This window comes from Trachurus trachurus, assembly GCF_905171665.1.
Source record: "Trachurus trachurus genome assembly, chromosome: 16".
Classification (NCBI taxonomy): Eukaryota; Metazoa; Chordata; class Actinopteri; order Carangiformes; family Carangidae; genus Trachurus; species Trachurus trachurus.
Window position 1 is genome coordinate 16,471,959 of NC_139902.1, and position 25,722 is coordinate 16,497,680.

The 25,722-nt window shown below is 42.5% G+C and overlaps 1 protein-coding gene across 14 annotated transcripts in view; it reads left to right on the forward strand.

The window, feature by feature from the left end:
• Window positions 1–382: 382 nt before the first annotated feature.
• The window catches only part of LOC310999352 (uncharacterized protein), a 33,021-nt gene continuing 7,681 nt past the window's right edge, over window positions 383–25,722 (forward strand). For 6 of the 14 annotated variants that reach the window (XR_014596041.1, XM_083989717.1, XM_083989727.1 and 3 more), the window contains exons 1-29: window positions 4,627–4,741; window positions 10,563–11,833; window positions 12,270–12,554; window positions 12,670–12,774; window positions 12,885–13,003; window positions 13,485–13,703; window positions 13,910–13,997; window positions 14,375–14,527; window positions 14,783–14,880; window positions 15,771–15,943; window positions 16,040–16,156; window positions 16,829–17,086; window positions 17,262–17,393; window positions 17,496–18,344; window positions 18,915–19,145; window positions 19,230–19,454; window positions 19,538–19,759; window positions 19,844–20,065; window positions 20,144–20,365; window positions 20,450–20,677; window positions 20,807–21,022; window positions 21,142–21,396; window positions 21,713–21,907; window positions 22,045–22,278; window positions 22,488–22,679; window positions 23,284–23,489; window positions 23,764–23,832; window positions 23,970–24,014; window positions 24,720–24,782. Coding sequence is in view for 13 of the 14 variants with exons in the window: in XM_083989717.1 (XP_083845843.1) it covers window position 4,741; window positions 10,563–11,833; window positions 12,270–12,554; window positions 12,670–12,774; window positions 12,885–13,003; window positions 13,485–13,703; window positions 13,910–13,997; window positions 14,375–14,527; window positions 14,783–14,880; window positions 15,771–15,943; window positions 16,040–16,156; window positions 16,829–17,086; window positions 17,262–17,393; window positions 17,496–18,344; window positions 18,915–19,145; window positions 19,230–19,454; window positions 19,538–19,759; window positions 19,844–20,065; window positions 20,144–20,365; window positions 20,450–20,677; window positions 20,807–21,022; window positions 21,142–21,396; window positions 21,713–21,907; window positions 22,045–22,278; window positions 22,488–22,679; window positions 23,284–23,489; window positions 23,764–23,832; window positions 23,970–24,014; window positions 24,720–24,782 (6,693 nt within the window). In the remaining variant the exon portion in view is untranslated. Of the gene's footprint in view, window positions 468–555; window positions 648–3,524; window positions 3,588–4,624; window positions 4,746–10,562; window positions 11,834–12,269; window positions 12,555–12,669; window positions 12,775–12,884; window positions 13,004–13,484; window positions 13,704–13,909; window positions 13,998–14,374; window positions 14,528–14,782; window positions 14,881–15,770; window positions 15,944–16,039; window positions 16,157–16,828; window positions 17,087–17,261; window positions 17,394–17,495; window positions 18,345–18,914; window positions 19,146–19,229; window positions 19,455–19,537; window positions 19,760–19,843; window positions 20,066–20,143; window positions 20,366–20,449; window positions 20,678–20,806; window positions 21,023–21,141; window positions 21,397–21,712; window positions 21,908–22,044; window positions 22,279–22,487; window positions 22,680–22,830; window positions 23,490–23,763; window positions 23,833–23,969; window positions 24,015–24,719; window positions 24,783–25,722 lie in introns of those variants that run through there. The other 8 variants (XM_083989728.1, XM_083989723.1, XM_083989722.1 and 5 more) reach the window with 8 other exon arrangements.

Here is a 25,722-nt window from a genome sequence, read left to right on the forward strand (position 1 = left end):
TAAACCCATGCTGCTACTACTTCACCTGCTTTGCACTGTAGCCTACTTTTCTCTAAACTCCTCCTTGGTGTTTGTTTTCAGGCGGTTTGGATTCGCCCACTAACCAACACTGTGCTGCAGGAAGAATACTGCACCTGATCTCACCTGTCATGGTAAACAGCCTTGCACTGATGCATCTCTCGCTTCCTCTTCAGCTGCCAGTCTAGCATTACAGAGCAGAACAGAGCGACTAATCTAGGTGATTTTGAAGTAATGCTCCCACCTCTGATCTCCACCCATCATTAGTTAACGCTTCGTCATCGTAGCTGCGTCACCGCCTCTCTCTCTCTCTCTCTCTCTCTCCTCCCGTCCAGTGCGTGGAAACCAGATCGATAGTTTACAAGTTCCTCTGAAGGGAAACACCGGAACTATGGCATCAAACTAAAGGTGGACAACCCACAGAAGAGGGGACACATCTGTCTGCTCAGGTATGACTCGCTTACTCAGACACTGATGTTGTGCACTGTTAGTGTCACACACCTTTTTTTTTCTCTCTCTCTCTCTCTCTCTCCCTAGCGAGTTTTTGCATGTTTGTCGTTCGCACAAGGCAGCAGTTCGTGTACAGTTCACGGCGCCGTATTTAGAGGGATTATGTCAAACACGACGAGGTCAGTGATGTTTGTGGTGTTAGCCTACATAGGAAACTACAAAGCACTGCTAACCTGCAGTGAATTTGCGAGTACATGGTGAGGGGAAAAAAAAGGTCGGGCATGTTTGCAGGAGGTTTGTTTTTAAGGTTGCTTTCTTTAGCCTGACACAAACCATGGGCCCAGAACTATCCATAGGCTACAGACTGTGGGCTAATTAACCTGAAACAACTATGCCAATTATTCTGTGTCAGATCTGTTTATTATTCATATAATAAAGGTACAACTTACTACCTAATGTTATTCATTTGACTGATTTGGGTAACCTGTAACCTTGCACATTGTTTCCACCTTGTTTTGCTGATGCTAGAGATATAAGTTATACTGTTACACAGCTATTCATGTTAACATGTTCAGGCAACCTTTAGTATAACATAAAGAGCAACATAAGTAATTTGTTATGCAGAATAAAAGTTGACCTTATATTTGTACATCCCCTTGACTCTGTGTGCTGTAACCTGTGTCTTTTATGTGTTACATTGATAAAAAAAAAAGGTATTTTCTTGCGTTAACACACTCTCCCTCTGTTTCTCTTTCTTTACCTCTCACCTGGATACCCTGTCCTGGACTGACCATGCATTGCACAATGACCCTCTACATGGACGTGATGTGAGTATCGAAAACCATTTAAGCTAAATGAGAAAGACACTTTCCTGACTCCATCGGTATCTTCTGCATGCATGTATCAGGTTTAGGCCTTCCAGCTCAAAAGTCCTATATTAGAATCCCTTGTGAAACACTGACTATATCTGTCATCCTCTGCCATTTCTTCATATCTCATAAAAAAAAGGTTGTGCTATTTTATGATCAGGCTATGTTACAATTACAAATTTGACATCCTTTTTAAATTCTTCACACAGATCCAAACAAGACAGTGTAAAGAAATCCCAGTGAAAGCTTGTAGCTGAGTTTTTTTTTTTTTTTGGTTTTGTTTGTTTGTTTTAACACAGTTTTTGTTGACCTCCTGGCGCCCATATTAGTAGTCTAGTTTTGGGAGGGGTGGCGTCACCGTGTCACCCTCAGGCATCTGGACGCAAACACAGCTTTATCTCTAGTGAACACATGCTCACAGCCTGCGTTACAGCTCTGTGTTGAGGTAGGGAAGGATTGGTGGGGATTCCATCTCTCACAATAGATAATAAGCTTTCACCATGGAGGGTTTTTTTTTTTTTAAGTTGACTCAAAATACACATGTTTATATTAACAGATTAGGCTGTGTCAGCATAACGGAGACTCTAGGAGTGTAATTATGTTGCAGTCACATTCTTAAACATGATGTAAATCATATAGAGATACCAGTCCCACCATATTGACCATCACCACCATGAGCAGTATGTGAAAAGTTAATTTACCTCAGCATCTCTCCACCAGGTGGCAGTGTGAACTAAGACAAGTTGGCCAGTTACAGTAGCGTCAGCTGATTGGCCACAATGCAGCATGTACTTAGGTGGCCCTGGAATGTCGGCTAGAATTTGTTCAATGTGCTGTGAGCTCGAGGGCTTTTTCCTTTTTACACTGTCTTTATGAGTGCTTTCAATCTCAGAAGAGATCCAAGTATTTGCATAATGTAAGCATTTCATCTCTAATCTGTTTGCATTGTTTATGGATGCAAATGTTTATGGCAGATTTACTAGCTGCAAAAAATAAACGAGTAATTCATTATGAATAATTCATTTTTTGATAAAGTTGCTCCATCTAATTCTTTGTTCTAGGCTGCAACACAGGACACATTTGATGTACGAAACATAAGGTCCTGACTCTTCTCTTTATAAACATCATACAGAGTAATTTAAAGTCTCAGAGGTGTTTCAGCCTTCAGACTCAGCCCTGAAACAAGAAGTAGGAACAACATGTCTGCAGGCTGAAAGGGCTGGAAACATGGAGCATTCCTTGTTCATAAATTCTTAATAACATAATGGCGCACTATGAATATTGATGCCCTGTTACCATCCATCCCATCAGTGCTCTTGAGCGCCCAGATTCTGAGCACAAATAAAAAACCCTGCAACCATGCCTCCATCATATGCACTCAAAATTCATATATAAAGCATTTTCAAAGCTGCAGATTTAAGTTAAATATAGGAAGGGAGCCAGTGTGGTATGTGTGTGTGATGCGTACCCAGATGCATAGCTGAAAGTCAAAAGAGAGATGAATTTGATGGAAGTGGTATGGGACGTTATGTAATCATTCAGCCATGGAGCCAGAGAGGGATAAAGATGTTCCAAACAAACATAACCCCCATGCACTCAGCTGGAGTAAAGCACTGCACCATCGCATGTGCATGTCTGCTTGTGCTTTTGAACAAAATTGTGGAAAGAGTGGCGGGGGAAAGAAAAAACAGAAAGTGTGCGTCAGTCAGTGCTTTGGGGTGTGTCTGCTGTGTGAGTGGGTCGTCTCAGAGTCTGTGGTTCCAGTCTGTCGCTGTCTCGGGGGACAGTGGGTCTGTGAGTGCCGCTCCTGTTCTCCTCCCCTCTTCTCTCCGTCTCTCCTCCCTCTCCTGGGTCCAGCTCAACACCTGCTCCTCGCAGTATAGGCACAGGGCAGGGCAGGGGTTCCTAAGCAACTGGAGTCAACGCCAGTAGTGTCATATAGGCTTTGTTTCCCTCCCTCCCTGCTCTCCCTCTGTCCTTCTCCCTCCACCTGAGACTAAAGCACAGCCAGAAGTCGTATTCTTCCGGGAGATGTGTTGTGTGTCAGTAAATGTTTAACAGCACTGGTCAGAGCGATGCTGTGTCGCTGATATGTCGTCACTTTGCTCTGTGATCAAAGTCTAAAGAAGAGACCCCCCATTATCAGTTGTCACCATACTTGAGAGATATTTTCTGTTTCCTCCTATATCATTTGATCGCTCTCATTTTTTTTGTCTTAAGTGGAGGATTTGTGGAGCAACCTTTAAACTGGTAAGACAGTTTCTTCATGGAATAGCAGATAAAATGCCCATAAATGACATGCGTCACTGCTGTGCATACCACACAAACTTGTCTCTGTGAGACAAAGGTGACGGTGACTGACCCTGAGTGGTTTAGAGAATAATGAACCCCCTTTTACCCCCCCCCCCCCCCCCTCCTCTGCCTGTGAGCCGTATGGCCCTAATGGGGTCAGGCAGATGGGTGGGGACCATGCCGGGGTCCATAAAGACAGCTTGTATGTGTATGTGTGCACGTGATCAGACGCACATGTGAATTTTTGAATTTTTTAAACATAGATAAGATGCTCCGCCGGTGGACTCGCCATTTTCAGCTGGTGCTCATTCCCTCGTGAATTTAAACCCGTCCCCATGTCACTAAACACACCAATTGGCTCAGGGTCGGAGTGCTGACACCCTCACACTGAGCAGATGAATGCACCGCGCTGGTACTCTGAAAAGACGGGGCAAGACTCTCAAGAGTATTCCTGTGGCCTCCTGCCTCTTTCTGGACATTGTACCGTGTTAATGACTGTACTCTTTGGCACGCCTTCCACCATGCCTGTTGGGAATTTTTTTGTAATGAGGCCTTGTGTATTGTCCCAACATGGTAATGAGCTGTGAATAAAAAAAAGTGGGCAATTAATGTAAATATTTTCCTGTCAGGGGTAGAAAATAACCACAGATGTGAGTAGAAATCAGTAATTTCAGTGCAGATTTTGACAGTTAATAGGAGTCTCTTGTGTGTAAGTGTGTGTGTGTGTGTGTGTGTGTGTGTGTGTGTGTGTTTTGTTTTTTTTGTTTTTGTTTTTTTTTTTTAACTTTTTTGATATTAAATCTGCATTTTTATATCATGGATTTACATTTAGAGACAATGAACACTTCCAATCACCAGCCATCTCAGTAAAGCTGTGCCCTTCTCCTCCACCTGGGCATGCGGTTTGTGTGTGGGACTTGCGGGTCGTTTCTCAGTTGGTCAACTCGGTTCAAGGCTCAGTGTGAGGCTCCGCCCCTTTACGAGCATCGGACACGTTCGGCACAACAAAGCATGTGTGGCTCCGCAACATTGTTTCTCCTCTGAACGTGCGGGAATATAGGATTTTGTCGGATTTTGCGCTGCTTGCTTCCCCCCTTGATGCTATTTCTAGAGTAGGTAAGCCAAATTTTAAGATTTATTTTACTCGCGCGCGGGGTTGGGCGGCTGAGATGAGTTAGTGTTTATTTGTTTTGTTGCTCATTCGGCGCCATTTTCATACACAGATTGTTTAAATACCCTGGCACGTTGCTCCGATAACAGCCCGTCATAGTCTTTATCGGTTTAATTGAATGAAAAGTTGGGAATTGAAGTCGTATTGTTCCCTGTTACCACGCGGCAGTTAAATAATGTTTTGTTAAAGCAAATTAAAATGATTAAATATTATATTTATCTGCTTAAAATAGCCCAGTATAACAACATCTCTCTCAGCCAAAAGTAGTCCGTGCTGGGGGGGATGGAGGTGGTGATGTGTTTTCGTCATGTGTGAGTTGTTTTTGTGAAAATGAATGGGCAGGCAAGTTATCACACTGCTCAAAAGAGACCGCACAGTTCACACATTGCACATGATATAGCTACATTAGATTTACCTATTACGAAATGTTTTTGTATCAGTACACACAGTATGGTAGGCGTTGTAGTTGTTTTTAATCAGTGCCTTATTAAAATTGGAAAATTATGACTATATGGGAACAAATATGTTTACTAATCAGCTTCAGTGCTTTCTGTCCAGCTAGGGCTTATCTTCACATAAAGCAGCTACAGTATAGATAACATAGGCTACTGTGTGGTATGTGAGGGAGAAAATCATGCAAATTGTTCCAGATGATGCTTGTGTGTTTCCTTGTGTCAGCATCTTGTTCCCTTTGAGGTGTATCTGTGCATCTTTCTGCAAGATGCACAGATGTTTGTTGCTTTTCTCATGCAGTTTCAGAGATGGCTTTGCACCGGGGTTTCATTTTCTGCTTGACATGACTTGCTTTTACCCTAAGAGGAGCGTAAGGGTTAAAAATACCCATCTTTGCTGGAGGGCAACGCATGTGAATGTGTCTGTTCGTATGCGCACACATGACTGTACCACCCAGAACGCACTTAGGAGAAACTCATCCAATAAGCCTCATCTCCATTGATGATACTTCTGGATATATATAGTCTGATAATCTTTTATGAAGCGCTGCAGATATGACGTAGGAAGGATGAGATGGTTCGACTGGCAAATGCTTGCACGGGAAACACAAGTGAGCACAGAGGTTAAAAAATGGCAGAGAAATGACCTGGGTGCTTGGGGGTGCTCTCCTGTACTGCTGAATCAGCAGTGTTGTGAACACAGAGCTGCTGAGGTGATGCTGAAGGATGTTTTTGGCTCCACTGTGTGAGAGTGAGGTCACTGAGGCCCCAGAAGAGCTTGCTGGTGTTAATCCTCTTTTGGGAGTTATGATGCATTTGAGCGGTTAGACTACTACTCTGTTTGTCTGAGCATTACTAAATAGGCAACAGATTCCTATGCTCTTTTCCCCATGAACAAGACTCCATGAATTTGACTCAATTTGAGACTATATGGGGAAAAAAAAAAAAATCAAATTTCAACTTCTGATATCAAATTGCAGATTGTTTTTTTTTTACTTTCAATGTTGTAAATTACAGGAATGTTTCTAGATCCTGAAGAAATTAATAAATAAGATCTGGAATATGTGTGTATGCTACATAAAAAAACCCACTTCTTTCATGATGTGTTTTGATGGACAGATATATGGAGGGCTGTGGCTGAAGTAATGTTGGAAATGGATTCAGAATTGCTTTCAGAGAGACCACACTAAATCAATCAAGCTACTTCATTCTTTTCCCATGTTGGTTCATGTTACAGCATCAGGCTCAGAGACCATCTGTGTGTATTGATTATTTTAGCACTGGGTTTGGTATAGATTTACACAGACAAGTAGACCCCCCCCCCCCCCAGTTCACACAAGAGATATAGTACCACAGAGTCCTTAAAGTCTTTGATCATTTAAAAAAAAAAATCTACATAGTTTTCTCTATAGTCTCATATTATGTATTATTAAAGACATGAATAATGACTGCAGTGTCTACCCATTTTGTGTGTGCTCCTGAAGTTGCTAGGCAGGTGTATGTGTGTGTTAACTTAAATCATAAACAGCCTCACACGTGCCAGTGTATTTGTTGGCGTGTGTGTCAGTGTTTACTCAGAGAGGTTAATACCAGAGGACTGATATCTTGGCCTTCAGTTCATTTCTGTTGATTTTCAGCCAGGTAGGCGGGGCCCCACATAAAACCATGAATCAGCACAGCTGATCGCCACTGTCCTACTGCCAGCTCTTCTCCCTCTCCCACACACACACACACACACAGATGCCCACTGACTGAGACAGAGAGAGAGAGAGAGAACCAGAGTGGAGGGAGACAGTGAGATAGATACTGTAGGCAGGTAGATAGATGGAGATAATCTTACTTGGTCACTTGGGGGATGATTAACTCTAAACTCCCTCTAATTCCTTAAGCCTTCTCTCAGTACCCAGGAAACATGCTTTCTTTATGTCCCCGTATTCCTACATGGTAAAGTTATTGTGACTCTCTGACACCGGTCAGTCAGCGGACAATACTGATGAGGAAGGGGAAGTGAATTCTTTCACAACAAAGTAAATCTTCTCTCAGTTGTAAATGAAGCATTGTGCGTGATTATGGCGGTTCACACATGTATGCACATGTGCATATGCATGTCGTGGGTAGCACACTGAGAACAGAAATAGATATGAGCTTGTCTGTAAAGGCGAACTAATGAGTCCCTGCATCCTGAGCACAAGTAGCTATTTATATACTATACCTCCTCCTTCTCCTCCTCTGCAAGCTCTTCCCCATTCAGCTCTCTTGTCTCATTTTATTACACACACATACACACACCAACACAGACACAGCAGCACTGCAGTATCACTGCCAAGCCTTTGGTATCCAGACAAATTCCTGAAAATGTCTTTTTGAACTTGATGACGTGAGACAGTGAGGAAGGATAATGAGTTATGGTGTTTGTAGCAGTTTAATGCACTTGGTTAGTATCTACTAAAACATTTTTTCATTATTTTAATGAATGTTATCAATAAATCTCAGCCCCCATTTTTAGTGTTTCTTAAATTCAAACATGGAAAATGTAGAATTTCTGCAAAATGAACCTCACTTGTTCCTTTGAAGTCAATTTAAATGTGGTGTCTTCTTTCCCTTGAGTGAAGTTCACTGAGTCGTATCAAAGCTCTTCAAATTTCAAATGATCTTCCTGTGGGAACATTAGATTCAATTAAAAGTCACAGATATGAACTGTAAATCAGATCCTAATTGAACCCCAGCCCTGGTATTTGCACCTGATCCTGCAGCTCTTTGCAGGCTCACTCTTGCTAGAGGGTGGCCTACTTCATCTATAATTTAGCTCATTAGAGACACTAATTATGGAGTATCGAGGGCAGATTTTTTCTTTACAGTACAGCAATATTTCATCTAATTACCAACACACTAAAGAGGAAATAGGCTTAGTATTGCGAGAGATTGATGCCTTATTGGGAGATCATGTGGTGTGGCTGCCGCCGTCTCAATCAGTCATGATACAGGAGGGTCCTGCTCAGCTGGCTGATAGCAGAGATGTTAGATAGCCAACACAAAATGGAGTAGGCAGCAGACACAAGCTCAGCTGGTCCATTAGGAGCATGTCTGTTTCCTGACAATCAGAATTGAGATGACAGAGCATTAAAAGACCCAGAGGAGACCATGGGCATTGATGCATACCGGTGTGTGTGCATATGTGTGTGTTTGGTGACCTAGGGAACAGGCCTATGGGGGGTCTTGTGGGGGGAAGGGTAGGCAGGATTAGTAATAGTGTGCAGCACAGTTATTGGTCACTGGACACAAACAATGGGAGGGCTAAAGAGGATTTGGTCTGTGTGCGTACCCCCTCCTCCTCTCCTGCTGTCCCGCAGTGCCACCGGGAAGTGTATGGTATAGTGGGCCAGGCTGCACCCTTTTGGGCGGCCCTGTACATCTGGAAGATTGGCCTGCCTGTCTGTCTAGTGCATCCCCTCCCCCACTCTATAAAAGACAGAGTAGGACTTGAACTACATATGGAAGAGACGAGCTCAGCAACATTAGTCACCAATTAGACGAGGCCTAGTCCAGACAGGATGCGTGTCCGTCTCATTAAAGATGAGAATCGATTGTGATGCGAGCCACTGGAACTGATAAATCTCACTTGGGAGAGTTGTGTGTGTGTGTGTGATTGCATAACACCTGCAGTGTCGGTTGTGTGATTTGAAGTTTCTAAATTTAACAGAATAGTCATCCTGCTGCCACACCATTGAATCAGTCGTGTTCATGAACTTTAAAGGCCCTTGTGGTGTGACTTTGACTCATTGGATAACACGAAATTTGCAGAGTTAAAAGCATGAATTAAAACCATCATTACTATTGTTTTTGATTGCTGCAGTTCGTATGTGAAAGCTTAAAAAAATATAAACCCCACAGTAATATTATTGGATTAAGGTTATCACACAACCCTAACAGACGTTTTTCAAAATCCGGTGTTAATGTGTAATCAAAAAGGAGCATTGCTGTTCTGCAAATTCTCCTCACATATTGGCCTAGATTATTAATCATTCATCATATATCTTGTAATTTTTAAGGCTGCAAATTGTCTGGAAAGTTTTTTTAATTTGAAAAGTCTTTCAAATTATATTTATTATTATCATACTTATGCAAAAATGATACATATTCATATCTTGCAATAAAGCAGTCCCAATGATAGATTTTCATAATTGCATGTATGTTGCACATAATATTATCAAAAAGCTATGTCCCAAAAGTTTTGAGAAATCTCAGACAAATTACCTTTTTATATCATGTCATGGTGTATATCATCCCATCACCAGTCCTAACTCTGTGTGTATGTAGATGCCTTAGATGACATGGCCTGGTTGGCAAGGATGAGCCGGGTGGTGCTAATAGGCAGCTCCACAGCAAAATGCCCCCTTTGTGTCAGTGAGTTTTAATGAGTCTGTGATAGGCAGCTTTGTGAGCTTACCCTCAGAACTGAATGTAGACACAGACACTCTTCAACAAGGAAGGCTATTGTGTGGTGAAGTGATGTCTGTATATGTGTGAGTAAGTGTGTGTGTGTGTGTGTTTGAGCTGGTAAAAAATCTGTGGGAGGCAGTTGGCTTCATGTTTTATGGAATGAGTCTCAGAGTGGGCAGCTAACAATACATTTAAACAGCAATGTAAATTACTTATTGTAAAAAGCTTGGGATGTAAATTATTCCTGATTAGAGCATCTAAAATGATAAAATATTAAGTGACAATGGTAAAGCATGTATGCAGATGAACCTGTTGGCATGATAAAAGATGAAGTTCTCTATTGCCTCTTATCATATTAAAAATACTTTTCTTTCATTAGTTTAGATTCAACGTTATTAATGTTGTTAATTGTTGACCTTTGTTTTGTTTTGTCTGTAGAGATGTAACCAACTTATTTTCAGTGTCAATTAATCTGCTGATTATTTTTCTTATAAAGTTTTATGAGAAAATGCCCATGACAGTTTTAAAAGTGCTTGTTTTGTCCAGCCAAAAGTCACAAAGTAAAAGTAAGTCACTTACACGATTGTGCAAAAAAAAAAAAAGTAAAGACAATGAAATTAATGTTCAACCAGTACATTTTTGTTGTCAAACATACACAAACAAGAACAAAAGAGATATAGTGATATTATAGTACCTTGGCCTGCCATTCACAGCAAAGTGAAACGTGATGTTTCCTAAACACAGGCTAATAGTCCACTGCTCCTAATCTTGTTTGTTGTGTTCCAAGTATAGCCATGCTGTGCACTGTCACACTGTGTACAGCGCCGTGACCTTTCTCCATCTCTGACTCCCTTCTGTTCTCCTTCCCAGTGGCTACCATGACAACAGAGGCAAGTGCGGTGAGTGAGGCGGACACTGAGGGCAAGCAGAAGGCCAGTGGAGCCAAGCCCGAACCCGAACCAGAGAACAATCAGAAGCCAAAGGCAGCATCATCCGAGCCGGAGGGGGAGCAGTCGAGTAAGAAGGCCCAGGGGCAGGCCTCTGAGCCTGGGCCGGCTGACATAGCTACCTCCCCTGAGGAGGAGCAGCTGAAGCCTCGTACCCGGACCTCTGCTGGCAAAGGCCTGTCTCGCCTCTTCTCATCTTTCCTCAAACGCCGCTCGCAGGGCTCTGAGGGAGAGGGGTTTGAGGCAGAGAAAGCCAGAGAGGAAAAGGCAGATAAAGAGGAAAAAGCTGACAAGGCAGAAGAACAGAAAGTAGAAGAGGTGAAAAGTGAAGAGAAGGAAGCTAAAGCAGAGGAGGAAAAACCTGAGGTGAAAGAACTGCCAAAGAAAGAAGAAAAAGTTGAACAAAAAGAGGATAAAAAGAAAGAGGAAGAAAAAGTTGAGAAGAAGGGCAGTAAAAAGAAAAAGAAAGAAGCCAAGAAGAAAGTTGAGGAGAAGAATGAAGACAAAGTGAAAAAGGAGGAGGAAAAAAAGGAAGAGGAGAAAGAGAAAAAGAAAGAGGAGCCAAAAGAGGAGAAAGCACAGCACACTGTAGAAAAGAAGGAAACATTGGAGACTAAAGAGGAAGAAAAGGAGACCCCAGAAGTTAAAGAAAAAGGAGCAGCAGAGGTCGCAAAGAAAGAGGAGGAAAAAGTAGACAAGAAGGTCGCCAAGAAAAAAGAAAAGGAAGATAAGGTAAAGAAGAAGGAAGAGGAAAAAGCAAAGAGGAAAGCAGAGGAAGAGGAAAGGGCAAAGAAGAGAGAGGAGGAGAAGGCAAAGAAGAAAGAAGAGGAAAAAGCTAAAGAGGCAGAAAAGACAAAGAAGAAAGAGGAGGAGAAACCAAAAGAGGAGGCAAAAAAGAAAGAAGACGAGAAGGTAAAAGAAGAGACAAAGAAGAAAGAGAAGGAGAAGGAAAAAGAGGAGGAAAAGACAGAGGAAAAGCAGAAGAAGGAAGAGGAAAAGGGGAAGAAGGAAGAGGAAAAGGGGAAGAAAAAGGAGAAGGGGAAGAACAAAGGAAAGAAGGAGGGGAAGGAGGTGAAGGGGCCAAGTGAGGAGCAGGTGAAAGCACCGATTGCTGCTCCTGAGCCTGAACTCAAAACTGAGCCAGAGGCTGAACAGGCTCCAGATCAGCATTCGACAAGCAGCGTAGAGACGCAGGTGAGTGACTGACAGATGTTACTCTTCACTTATTACATCAGGATGTTCACACATGGCAACAGGAAGTGTTGTCAGATACTGCCGGTAAACATGAAAAGCAGTGCTCTGCTGTATACAGATTCATACTGTGGATTGAATTGTAGTAGAGCAGCATGTGTTTTTCTTTTCTTCGTAATGAATTTTTAATGTTGTGGACAGCTTGCTCAGCGAAAAGTAATGATGCTGGGTCGAGCTGAAAGCTTGGTCATAAGCCAACATGCTGTTCTGAACTGGAGCTTGTATCAACAGCAGTATTATGTGTTGTTTATTAAAGATATGTTTTTGTTCTACTTTGTGCTGCTGTGATTACTCACTGAAAAAAAATACACTGTGTCCTCTTTTGTTCTTTTGGTCTACATTTGACATACTTTGCAAATGTCTTGTGTTGACTCCACAGCCAGCTCCAGAGGAACACAAGGAAGAAGCTGCAATAAAGAAGGAGCCTGAAGTGGTGGAAGAGGAGAAAAAGGAAGACACTGAGAAAAAGGAGCAAGAACCAGCAGAACAGGAGAAAGAAGTCAAAGGAGAGGAGAAGGCAAAGGAGGAGGTGAAGAAGGAGAAGCCTTCAAAAGAAAAGAAGACAGAGAAGAAGACAGAGGAGGCTAAAGGCTCCAAACGTCAGAAAACCATGCAATGCAAAATTACCTTGCTGGATGACACTCAGTTCGAGTGTGAGCTTGATGTAAGGGACAAACTTGTGGCTACCTCTCCAGTTAAACATGAAATTGTTGTGAAGACTAAATAAGATGTCTCAGCCACTGTCTCACTCTCTGCTTGTGTCCCTTGTTATTATTCAGAAACACGCTAAAGGTCAGGAGCTTTTGACAAAGGTGTTGGACCATGTCAACCTGGTGGAGAAAGATTACTTTGGCCTCGCTAACTGGGAAACCCCAACCAACAAGGTGGGCTGTTTTTATCCTCCTGTAGCTTTGTGTAAAGCACAAAACTACATATTTGACACTTTTATTTGGTTTGCGAGTAGTTTGTAATATGTTTCCTTCATTTTCCACAGACATGGTTGGAACCCACTAAAGAGATCCGGAAACAGGTTTCAGGTGCCGTCTATGAGTTTACATTCAACGTGAAGTTCTACCCCCCTGATCCAGCCCAGCTCACTGAAGATCTCACCAGGTGAGTGTTTTGGAAAATCTGTTGATTCCTTTACTTGTTGTGGAGTTAGAAGAGTGATACCATTTTCATGTTTGCTCAATAATAAATGTAAAGCTTTAGCCAAGAGTTTGTTAAATTAGTTTAGCATAATAATGACTGGCAAGTAGAACCCCTAACCTTGGCTTCTACAGCTCAGTAAGATGTTATATGTCTGGATTTGTGAGCAGCGATGTGTTGTGACTATTTCTTGGCAACCTCCCAGTGATGACGATATGTCAGACACCCCGATAGCCGTTTTCCTTTGCTCCCTCTCTTTATGATAAGTTAATGTTAACTGTCTTTTTTAACAAGCATACATGAGAGCTGTCTTGGTCTTCTAACTCGATCTCAAGAGAGTTTATACAGTGATATGCATATGCACTACAGTGAAATGTTGCAATGTCTCAGAACAAAGTGCTGTATTATTAAGTTGTCCTATTTCTTTCTGTCACACCTTCTCCAGGTACTATCTGTGTGTCCAGCTGAGGCAGGACATCATGCGTGGAGTTCTTCCCTGTTCCTTTGTCACACTATCCCTGCTGGGCTCCTACGCAGCCCAGTCAGAGCTTGGGGAGTATGACCCAGAAGTACATGGAACAGATTATGTTAAGGATCTGAACCTGGCACCAGGACAAACCAAAGAGCTGGAGGACAAAGTGATCGAGTTGCATCGTTCATACCGGTAATCACAAAAGGATGGGCATTGATTGGAGCAACATAGCAATTGAAATGTGTAGTTAACCCATAACTATGTTTAAGTTCTAAGTAAGCACAAGTACACAGAAAGAAACTGTGCGGTGCATCCTCAGCATTTTTCCAACAATTTATTCAAATACTGACAGTAAACTATGTCCTTTAAAAGACTCTCTCACTCATCTGTGCTTCCAGGTCAATGAGTCCTGCCCAAGCAGACATGTTGTTTCTGGAAAATGCCAAGAAACTTGCCATGTATGGAGTTGACCTTCATCAAGCCAAGGTTTGGCGTTTTTTTTAATACATATTATGAATATTTTTGTGGGTTTAATTGGTGATGCAGGTTTCTATGAAAGTCATCAGTTCAGATGTGTACAGACTGTGCCGTTCATTTTTAAATTGCATGTCAATATTTTGCAGCAGCATGCATGCATTACATCAGATGCATCCCAGTTTTAATTACAAAATTGATGTCAGCCCCCCAACCCCCCACCCCTCTCAGGAAAATTTGGGATTAATAACATTTCAAACTCCATGACCTCAAACTCCCTGGCCTCGTAGGATAACACAGTCTGCCCCCCAGTGACCGTTTGCTGTAAGTACGGGCTAATGGATATGATCTGTAGTGATACAATGTTGCATCTATATTTGTGTTTGCAGGATCTGGATGGTGTTGACATCACACTGGGGGTTTGCTCCAGTGGTCTTATGGTTTACAAGGACAAGTTGAGGATCAACCGTTTCCCTTGGCCCAAAGTGCTTAAGATCTCTTACAAACGCAGCAGCTTCTTTATCAAGATCCGGCCATCAGAGGTAAATCGCAAACATTTACTCTGCAGTCCTGGAGTGATTTGTCTCTTTTATTACCTATGAATATACAGTTGGATTTACAAATGCATTGGTTTTGCTGGAGCTATCTTTAAGACCTATTCTCTATCCTAAATGAACAAAATTGACAGGATTTACAGTTTGTTCATTCAAGCAAGCTCTGATCGATATCTCATGTTAGCCTTCAGCATAAGGTCATTATATTCCACTCTGACTTTATAATTGTTTCTTCATCTACAGCAAGAGCAGTATGAAAGCACAATTGGCTTCAAACTGCCCAACTACAAAGCCTCAAAGAAGCTGTGGAAAGTCTGTGTTGAACATCATACCTTCTTCAGGTAAGAGCAAGGCCCTGTCCCCCATCCCCCACTTCCACTCGATTTTGACCCTAGCACTCGGTTTTGCGCGTTCTCGTGTAGGGGTAGTGTGTCCCAATTCTTTTAAGAGTGAGGGGGAGTGCTTTTCAACCCTTAAAACTACCCCTTAAATCGGAGGGAGGTCAGAGGCAGACTTCGAACGTAGTGCAAGATGAAATCACCCTCAATGCTTTGTGAACTGGTTCCGTTATTGCGGGTGGCACCAGCTTTTCCGGCGCATTATCGCCACTATAGACGTTGGACCTAGGGGTGCGTCGGAACCCCCGGTGTGCTATTATAAAATAACTTCAAATCAAATCTTTAATCATTGATAAGTGTGTGCGTGTGTCCCATTGCATAGTGTACGGTCTCTACTTCTCACTTCATCGTCAAGGGTAATCTCCCTTTGGTGGCCACTTGAAACCGAGTGCTAGTGTTAAGGGAAGAGAAGTGGGATTGGGCCCAAGTCATTCTTGCCTTATTCTGAATGACACTTCCCTGCCCAGCAACAGGGGTCACTCTCAGGTTATGCCTATCCCCTAGATAATTGGCTAAGAGGCCTGGAGCTTAATCCCTACACTGACTCCATGGCACTGTAACCACTGAGAAAAAGCTACACACTCATACTCCTGAGCTGAGCTCAGAAGAAACATTCAATATTTTGTATTGATAAGATCAAGGTCAAACTTGTTGCTAACCTTGTTACTATTACACAACGATGTCAATTTGTAGGGAATGCAAAATCCTGTGATGTGGTATTAATATAGTTCTATATTTAAACCCCATGCGTGTGGGTCTGTCATTTTGATGAAATTGTCTAATTGATTAAATGCTGGGTGGATTAAAATTAAATTACTGTGTGTGTCCTTCAGGGTTTCAACGATTGAACCTCCGTCATCACGTCGCTTCCTCGCCTTGGGGTCAAAGTTTCGGTACAGTGGACGTACTCAGGCCCAGACCCGCCAGGCGAGCTCCATGATTGATCGCCCAGCCCCCCGCTTCGCTCGCTCTGCAAGCAAGAGGCTCTCCCGCAACTTTGATGGAGGTATGAGTGTGAAGTGTGTGAACTACTGTTGGTCTCGCCATGTAGCATATGCATCTCGAAATGAACGCTTTTCCCCAACTTGTTTCACTCACGCAGCTGGAGATGACACTCTCCAGTTTCTGCAACTGCTCTCAGCATCAACCAGGTCTGAGGTTGATGATTGGTCAGTGATGCTGGGATCTGACAAACCTCAGCCTCCGTCTCAATTCCCAGGTACCCGGAACAGTGTGGAAGTGCGCCGACGCTTTTTTTTTGGCATATTTGCAGCATTTATTTCATTCTTGCTCACAAACATCCTTATCCCATCAATTAACATCCCAGTCCCGTCTCGATCATTTGCTTTCATGCCCGTAAACCTTTGAAGACATTGCCCTTCAGCTTTGGCACAGTTGGTTAAGTTGTCAGGAGGGTGACCTGATCTGACATCCAGCTCGTACTTTCCCTGGCATCGTCCCCATCGTCACTGTGAACTCTTACAGAGAAAATAATGAGTTTCCTCACATGCTTAACTGCACACGGCACTTCCTGTCTTGAAGCTACTGTTCCTCTTTTTTTCTGCATTTTCAGAAGTCGCTGCTTGATGTGTGTTGCACAACAACTACTTGCATTTGCTTCTAGCTTGCATCTTCATGTTCAACATCATGACCGACTGGCTCAACTCATTACTACTCCAGTGACCGTCATTAAAATAGGATGAAGCTAGAGCTGTTTATGTCCAGTTTTGCCCTTTTTTTTTATCCGTCTGGAAGAATGAGAGGCATCGTTCAGCTTTGTACTAACCTCAGTCGAAAAAACACGCTTGAAGCACTGTGAAGCGATCACAGCGGCCGTCGTCTCTCTAGCAAAACATTACATAACTGTTATCACCTCGTCATCTCTTCACAGCCAGAGGGGAGTTTGAACAGACTTTCACTCAGTCATGGGAGGAGGGGCAGTCTGTTCAGACGGTCACAGTAACCTGGCAGGAGACTGTGACTGGGCAGAGTGGCTCTCAGACCATCACCCGGTCAGTCGGTCAGCCATGGCAGCAGCTGGCATCTGATGAGCAGCAGCAGTGGGGAAAAGAAGACGAGTGGTCTTCCCTGCTATATCGTGATCCTCCTTTGCCCTTTATCCCACCTTTTGATTTTGAGAAACAACCAGGTATCGTCACGCATCTGCCACTATATGTATGCTCACGCTGCATTATCTTCATATAGACCACACATGTTGCACTGTTTTGCCTTTTTATTTTCAGCTATTTGCAGTTTGAGATTTGATTGTTTTTCTTCCCATTTGGTGTGAAAGTGCTGAATATTGCTTTTCTAATTTTTGTCAGCTAAGATCAGCTTGACAAAAAAGAGCTCAATGGACAGGCTATTGCAACCTGTGCTGACACGGCAAGATGATTGGTATCTCTACTTTGACCAACTCTTCACCCTGTCTTCATTTGAGAGTGTTGAAAAAACATGTGAGTTTCTTTGTGTGGAAGTGTGACAAACAATTATGGTAACAACTTGCATTTTTTCACCAAATTTTGATTTGTTTCATGGTTCATCCATGCTCCTCACAGTCTCTCTCCCAGCTCAGCTCCATGTCCTGGAGAAAGAAGATCAGGACTTGACCAGGGAAGAGGTCATTGACAGGCTTCAGGAATCAGTTACCTTGGTAGACAAGCTGACAGAGGTGGATGATTTGGAAAGGAGGCTGAGGGAAGTGAGGGATTTGGAGGGAAGGCTTCAAGAAGTGGATGAGATGGCAGAGAAAATTCAAGAAGTGATAGAGGAAGAATTAGGGAAGGAGGAGATAGAAAGGTTAAGAGAAGAAACAGAGCAGGAATGGGAGAGGAAAAAACAAATGCAAGTGGAAGGTAGAACAGTATCAGTGGTAAAGAAATCTGTGAGGATAATAGAGACAAAAAAAGAAGAGGAAGCGGACGAACTGGAAGAGCAAATAAAACAGGTGTTTTTAAAAGATTTGTTGCCAGAGGAGGAGGAGGAGGTTGAGGTGAAGCAGCAGAGTGAAATTGAAGTTACAGATGAGAGTGTGCTCGATGATAGTTTGAGAGTGAGGCTACGTCAGATGGAGAGGGAATGGCAGAGTGAGGTGGAGGAGAAGCTTGGCTCTTCAGAAGCGGTTGGCACCACTTACGGAGTTGAAGTTCAGAGGGTGGAGCGTAGGACTAAAAAGAGAGTAACTATTGTAGACGAGAGGGGGGAAATATTGGGTGATGCAGACGACATAAAGGAACAGACTGTTGAAATACAGGATAGGTTAGAAAAACAAGACATGTGGCGTAAAACTGACGTATTGGTGGAGAAAACTCTGAGAGACGTCACCTTGGAGCTTCAGGCAGGGGATCAGCCTCGGGTGGAAGATACAGACATACGGCCTCCATACAAAGCTGTTTTTATACCACCAGGTACAGTATATTGTTGAGCAAAACGACTGTTAACCACCACTAATCTCTAATATTCTACTACAGCTTTTGTCCACAAAGCCCACTTCAGATAGAATAGAAATCGGAAGTTAAAGGAGAATGCAACTAGCAGCTTCCTTTCTCACTGTGATCATTCTTCTCCTTTCTTTTCTTTTAGATAAAATGTGACATTTATGAAAGTGCTGTTTGTGCTTGGTTTAATTTTGGGTTGCATTCAGGCAGATCTAACATAGTGAAAGTAGCAGATATGAAACATTTGGTTGATTCTGGATGTTATGTATATCAAAGGCTCAGAAGTGGCCCCGGCTCTTATTGACTTAAGTCTTAAGGACAGGGAATGTTTTTCAAACAACAAACCATTCTAACATATTAACCAACTCAATATTTCTTTTTTCTGATATCTACAGTGAGATATTTTAAGATTTCGACTGGATGTGCAGTCTTATACGTATAACGTGGTATAGGCAGTATAGTCGATATAATCAGAAGACTTGTATCACTGCATGTTTGCTCCCACATTGAAAGGCTCTACTTCTTTACTGTCATCATTAGTTACTACTGTGGAATACACTCAAGTGGATAAAGGCGAGTATGTCACTGCAAAGACTGAGATTACAACAGTTGAAGAGAAAACAGAGATTATAACAAAGGAGAGTGAAGTAATGGAAGAGGACACATGGCGTACACCGGAGATTCCACCACCACAGACCATCACAGACAGAGATGATGACTGGTTTGTGTTGCTGGATCGTGTCCCCAGAAAGATATCATATGTACCACCAGGTACTGCCAAAATCCCCTTGCGCCTTAAACTATGCTTTCTATTGTGCTTATTGCTTGTGTTAATACAGTTTCTGTTTGTATCAGTTGCCTTGAAGGAACAGGACCAGGTGGAGGCTGAAAGTTTTGTCTCTGTGATTGAAGCCCCAGAGGTTCAGGAGATTAAAGAAATAGTTGTTGAAGAAAGAAAGATAATAGAGGAGACACCAAGACGTCCACAAGAGATCCCACCACAGCCAGTGAGAGTCAGAGATGATGACTGGTTTGTGTTGTGGGATGCTGTTCCCAGAGAAACATCATATGTACCACCAGGTACTGCTAAACATCCCCCTGCGCCTAACATTATGCTTTGTATTGTGCTTTTTTTTTTAACTTACTGAGTCTGTTCTTATCAGTTGTCTTGAAGGAACAAGTCCAGATTGAGGCAGAAAAGTATGTCTCTGTTGTTGAAGCTACAGCAGTTGAGATCAGGGAAGTCACTGTTGAAGAGACACAGATAATACAGGAAGTGCCAAGACGTCCAGAGGAGATCCCACCACAGCCAGTGAGGGAAATAGATGATGACTGGTTTGTGTTGTGGGATGCTGTTCCCAGAGAGACATCATATGTACCACCAGGTACTGCTAAACATCCCCCTGCCTGCGCTTAACATTATGCTTTGTATTGTGCTTTTTACTTAAAACTGTGTCTGTTCTTATCAGTTGTCTTGAAGGAACAAGTCCAGATTGAGACAGAAAAGTATGTCTCTGTTGTTGAGGCTGCAACAGTTGAGGTCAGAGAAGTCACTGTTGAAGAGACACAGATAATACAGGAAGCGCCAAGACGTCCACAAGAGATCCCACCACAGCCAGTGAGAGTCAGAGACGATGACTGGTTTGTGTTGTGGGATGCTGTTCCCAGAGAGACATCATATGTACCACCAGGTACTGCTAAACATCCCTTTGAGCACAACATTATGCTTTGTCTTGTGCTTTTTACTTAAAACTGTCTCTGCTTATCAGTTGTCGTGAAGGAACAAGTCCAGATGGAGGCAGAAAAGTATGTCTCTGTCGTTGAAACTACAACAGTTGAGATCAGAGACGTCACTGTTGAAGAGACACAGATAATACAGGAAGTGCCAAGACGTCCAGAAAAGATCCCACCACAGCCAGTGAGGGAAAGAGATGATGACTGGTTTGTGTTGTGGGATGCTGTTCCCAGAGAGACATCATATGTACCACCAGGTACTGCTAAAATACCACTGTGCTTTACATAATGCCTCGTGTTTTGCTTGCTACTTGTGTTAAAACTGTCTGTGTTTATATCAGTTACCCCCAAGGGACAAGACCAGATGGAGGCAGAGGGTTATGTCTCTGTGACTGCAGGCCCAGCAGTTCAGGAGATTAGACAAATAGTTGTTGTTGAAGAGAGAAAGATAAGAGAAGAGGCACCAAGACTTCCACAAGAGATCCAACCACAGCCAGTGAGAGAAAGAGATGATGACTGGCTTGTGTTGCTGGATGCTGTTCCAAAAGAGACATCATATGTGCCACCAGGTATTGCTAAAAAAAAAACACTGCCTTGCAGCCTTATAAAGCGAGCAATTATCTTGAGCTTTGCAGAGGCTTTTATTCTTAAATATGAGGGCACTGTCTGAGTTTTTTTTTTTATCTCTTGTGTCATAGTTGCAGTTGTGGAGCGTGCTCAAGTGTCACCAGGAGAATTGGTCTCTGTGATTCAAGTAGCAACCATGGAGCAGAGAGAAAAAAGAGTGGTTGCTGTAGTAAAAGATGCAGAAATAAAACAAGTGGCAGCAGTGCCACAAGTTGTGAGAGAAATAGACGATGACTGGTTTGTGCTGCTGGATCTTCCCATCAGAGAGCCTTCATATGTGCCACCAGGTATAACCAACTTCCTTTTATGCTCTTCCCCAGTCCCTCCAAACAAACTTAAATACTCAATTTGTCACCTTTTTGGCTTAAGTGTCTTAACCGTTCTCCTTGGTTCTCTTTGTCATTAGTTACCATGGATGAGTATGTTCAGACTTACCCTGGAAAAACCATTTCTGCTGTGGCTGAAACAATAGCTGTGGTGTCCAAGAAGGAAGTTGTAGTTGAAGTGATTGCGGTGCGGAAAGAGGAAAGAAAACTTCCTGTGCAAATTATTCCAGAGATGAAAGTATCCCAGCCTGTGAGAGAAAGAAACGATGACTGGTTTCTGCTGCTGGATGTTGTTCCCAGAGAAACTTCATATGTTGCTCCAGGTGTTTCTCCAGGTACACACAGCCTTCAAACACCTATTACTTTATAGCATGTTCACGTCTTGCTCCAAAGGAGCCGCTAATAATAATAATGAGGCTAACTAATCACCTGGTAGTGCAAGTCCCATAACAACCCCCTCCTATTGCTTCTTTACCTACACAATTTCATCCATGGCCTTGCCATGTTCTCCAGTTTAAAGAAATCTGTTTTAAACTTGAGAACTTCATGATTTCCCCTCACACGGATATAAGATGTATAGATATTAAGTTTCTATCACAATCTTTCTGTGTGGCTGAAGGTTAAGTTTTTTTTAATTATCTGTGTTTTCAGTCTCTCAGGCAGTGCCCAGCCAAATTTATCCTAGTGCTCAACCTCAAATTAAAGTGACGAGCACAGAGCAAAAGGTGCAGCAGGTTGCCTTTGACCAGATTAGACCGCAGCCTTCCCGTCCACTACCAGAGAGAGACGATGACTGGTTTGTGCTATTTGATGCTGTCCGTGACAAAGCAGTCATTCTGCCATCAGGTACTTGCTTCATGTATTTTTGCACCCAGTCAAGCTGAAACACTGTATTTTATGACATTTCAGCAGCTTTCTAATTGACTTTTAGGGCTGAGCATTTGTGTGGTGGATTTGCTAGTGACACTGTCTGTTTGTGCCAGTTACCACTGTTGAGATCGTTCGGGATACAAGGAAGACCTCTGAGGTTAAGGTGAAAACCACAGAGACTAGAACATGGGAGAAGACAATAATTGGTGTGGACAGAAGGCAAGACGAGACACGTTTCTCTGAAATGAGACAAATCCGAATAGCACCTCCGTCAGAGAGAGAAGGAGGAGACGACTGGTTCGTTCTGTTCGACATCGTCCGAGAAAAGCCTGTTGTCGTACCATCAGGTACTTCATGTTGCCATATGCTGTGCTAAAAAAATCCTGCTCTAATTTCATCTCTGTCATGTATAATGAAAATTATTTTGTATATACAAACATGTCTATTTTGGTATGTTTATGATGCAGTTATTCTTTCGGTAAATTTACTACAGTACAGCGCAGTAAATCATTTGTACTTCATTTCCACAACAATATCTAATTGTATATTTCTATAGCTGCTGTTCCTCTGCGTGAGCAGCTCCGACAAGAGGTCACAGTCCCAAGGGCTGTGGCCAAAACAAGGGTTGCTGTGTCTGAGACAAGGCCACTGTTTGAGAAACGGATCCTGCAAGAAAGACGTCCAGCCACACAAACGCATGTCAATGATGATTGGTTTGTTCTACTAGATGTTGGCCCCAAAGAGTCAGGTATTTTTATTTAACCCATTTTGACCTGTTGGTTTGCAGCAGCTCACACATCAGCACGCTTCCTTCGTTCCATGAAACGCTTATTAACGTTTGCCGTGTGTTTACATATTTACTGGTATTCAAGGAACTCTAACAGCGCTATGTGTTGCAGAGTGAAGAAATATGGTCTTCTTAATCTCAGCATTTCACCAGTTCAACCTCATCGAGCTTTTTAGCTCCTTGCAGCCTCACATCATCTGCTCTTGAATCCATCATTGGATCTTAACAAGAACTAATCTGCGCTTTTGCTCTCATTTCACTTGGTGAATATTTGCTTCTCGCTTGTGTCAGCTCCTGAATTCACGCTTATCCTTTATGAAAGGGAATCAACAGAGGTACAGTATACCCCTGAAGTCTGTGCATATATCTTGAAAGTTGAAAGGCTTGAACGTGTAAGTATGAGTTGGATTTTTGCAAGTGTGTATCTGTATTTGAAGCTTTGTTGCTGTTTTTCAAATGTGCATTGAATTCTGAGATATGATGATGTCAAATGTACATAAAACCTTGATCTTTGTGATGCATTTGCCCAGTTTATTCATTTCTGTTTGTTCTGTGTTTTGTCCAGTGGTGAGCGCACTGAGGGGCGCCCGTCCCGTCAGTGCTCCGGTCTTCTCCCAGGCTGCTCTGGCCGAGGCAGGAATCCCCATGGCCCCTTTCGACCAACCCCAGACCTCCACTCCAATCAAGACCACCCGCATGGAGGAAAGAAAACTGGAGGTCACAGTAGAAGCTGTGGAGCCCTCAAAAATCGAGGTTGCCTCTGAGGTCAAGGTACGATTTCTGCAAACACTCTTTTACACATTTTTTTTCAAGAGTAGTCTAAAAGAAAGGAAAATTAGCATACATACTGTATGTATGTCAACCACATGGTGGCGGTAAGAGTTCAACAAATTATTATGATGTGTCCTCCCACTTTAAGAAGAGCTATTAAGAAAAGCTATTGTATCATAACAATCTGTTGGTCTTTAATAATTAAATGCTAAAGTAGCAAGCAGAGATTGTTCTCTGTGTCTGAGTGTGAACTGTGTCTCTCTTGCTGCTGTAGCCAGCAGTGTGGAGGGACCAGGGAGAAATATACTCCTTACTGATATCCACCATCAATGGGGACATTCAGGTTAGTGTCAGACACTGGCCTCTTGCATGTCATCCCATCGAAGACAAGACATGTTTCCACTTACAGCTGAGCTCTTGAGTGTTTCAGCCAACAGGCAGAGGATGCTAACATGTGTTCCTCTCTCCTCCCTGGGGTAGCGCGAGTCTGAGGTGACAAGCACGGAGGTGGTGCGAATGCGAAAGGTCAGATTCTGAGCCTCGTATATGTTTCCATAGCCATTTCTCCACCTCCATTCTGAAAATATCAAGCTTCTCATCCAAAAGACTAATCCCACCCTCTTCTCATGTTGTGCTTCCATACGGCTAGGTCTTAGATGAAAACTACATCAGGTTCGATTCACATGCAATATATTTAAAGGTGTAGAATAATGTACAGATGGATAGAATATGTAAAGAAGAAGTAAGGGTAACTTTAATATGTAGAGATCATGCTTGTTTAAAAGTATGTTTTACACATGTAAGCTGCTTGGAAGTTAAGGAGGCATTCATTCCTTCTCATTGCTTGTTGTTGTCGTAAACCCTGGAATGCACACATGCATGATTATAGATTAAATGCACTTAACTAAAAATGAGCATGATAAATGGTCTTTATCACATTTCTGTCACTCCACCATTCTTTATTTCTTTGCTCATTATAAAAGGTTTCATCTTTATTCAGTCCTCTATAACCTCAAGTTCTTTGCTTTGGTAGTACATTGCAATTTGGCCCCTATGGCCACTCGTTCCCAAACTGTTTTGCATGCACTTCTCACAAACTCCTCATGTCTGTTGTATTAACACTTAAACGTAAACTTCATTGTATGCATGTCTGAGGTGTGGCAGTTTGATGCCAGCTTACAGGGAAACTGAAACAAACCCACACTTTTTTGTTCTTTTCATTTTTCACAGAAAAGAGCTAAGAAAATTGAGGGTGACTCAATTTATATCAGACATAGCCTTTTAATGTTGGAGGTTTGTATCCCTTCTGGAGAAGCCAGTCTCTGGCTGTATTTTCTTGCTCTTTGGCACACTGGCTGCTGTTTAATATCACGCTTGCATGTGGCAGGATTCACACTTTTTGCATCAGCGTTTAATGATTGTCTCTATAGATTACATGGTAAATGTGTGTGCGTGTGTGGCACTGTAACTGTACTCTAATGTAACTCTTATCAGGAGAGTGCTGTTGAGCTTTCAACAAACACGTATTGGATCAGGATTTACAGGGTGCTATTTGTATTTAATATATTTTTTCCAGATCATCAGTATTCTCCTGGTCCTGCTTCTGCTTTGTTCTACCTTCATTTCACTTTCTAACTTGCCAGCAATGCAATGCACTTTTTCAGCAATTACGCAAATGAAATGTTTTGATCACAGAAATGATCATCAGAATAATTATATGTCGTGCTTGGAGAAACACTTATCATTAAGTTGCTCTTAAGTGCCTCAGTAAGTCAAGGTTAAGAGCTAACAAACACTTCTGTTCATGAACTAGAACAACTGTCTGTATTGCATTTGGTAAGAAGGTTGTTAATATCTAGCAGTCATCCATAAAGATCAACTTGATGTTAAATGTTGCTAAATCAGTGCTGCTATCGTTGCTTTTGTTCATTTGTGAGAAATGAACAGGTTTCCATTTATACCAAGGCTTCATCTCTGACAACTTTTACCGTGTCTGCTACCATCACCGCTCCTGCTCTTTTGATTTGCAACCTGTTTTTCACAGCGTGTCTCACTGCAAGCCTAATGCTATGAAATAGATCCTTACTGTGCTGTGTTGGGTAGTTAATAGCTTCTACCCATCCAGAACATTCAGGAATAATCAACTTTGATAAATCCTAGCACAGACTCCTCTGATCCATTCCTTTAATCAGCTGAAAGACTTAATTTAGATTTTGAAAAGGAGCTGCTGATA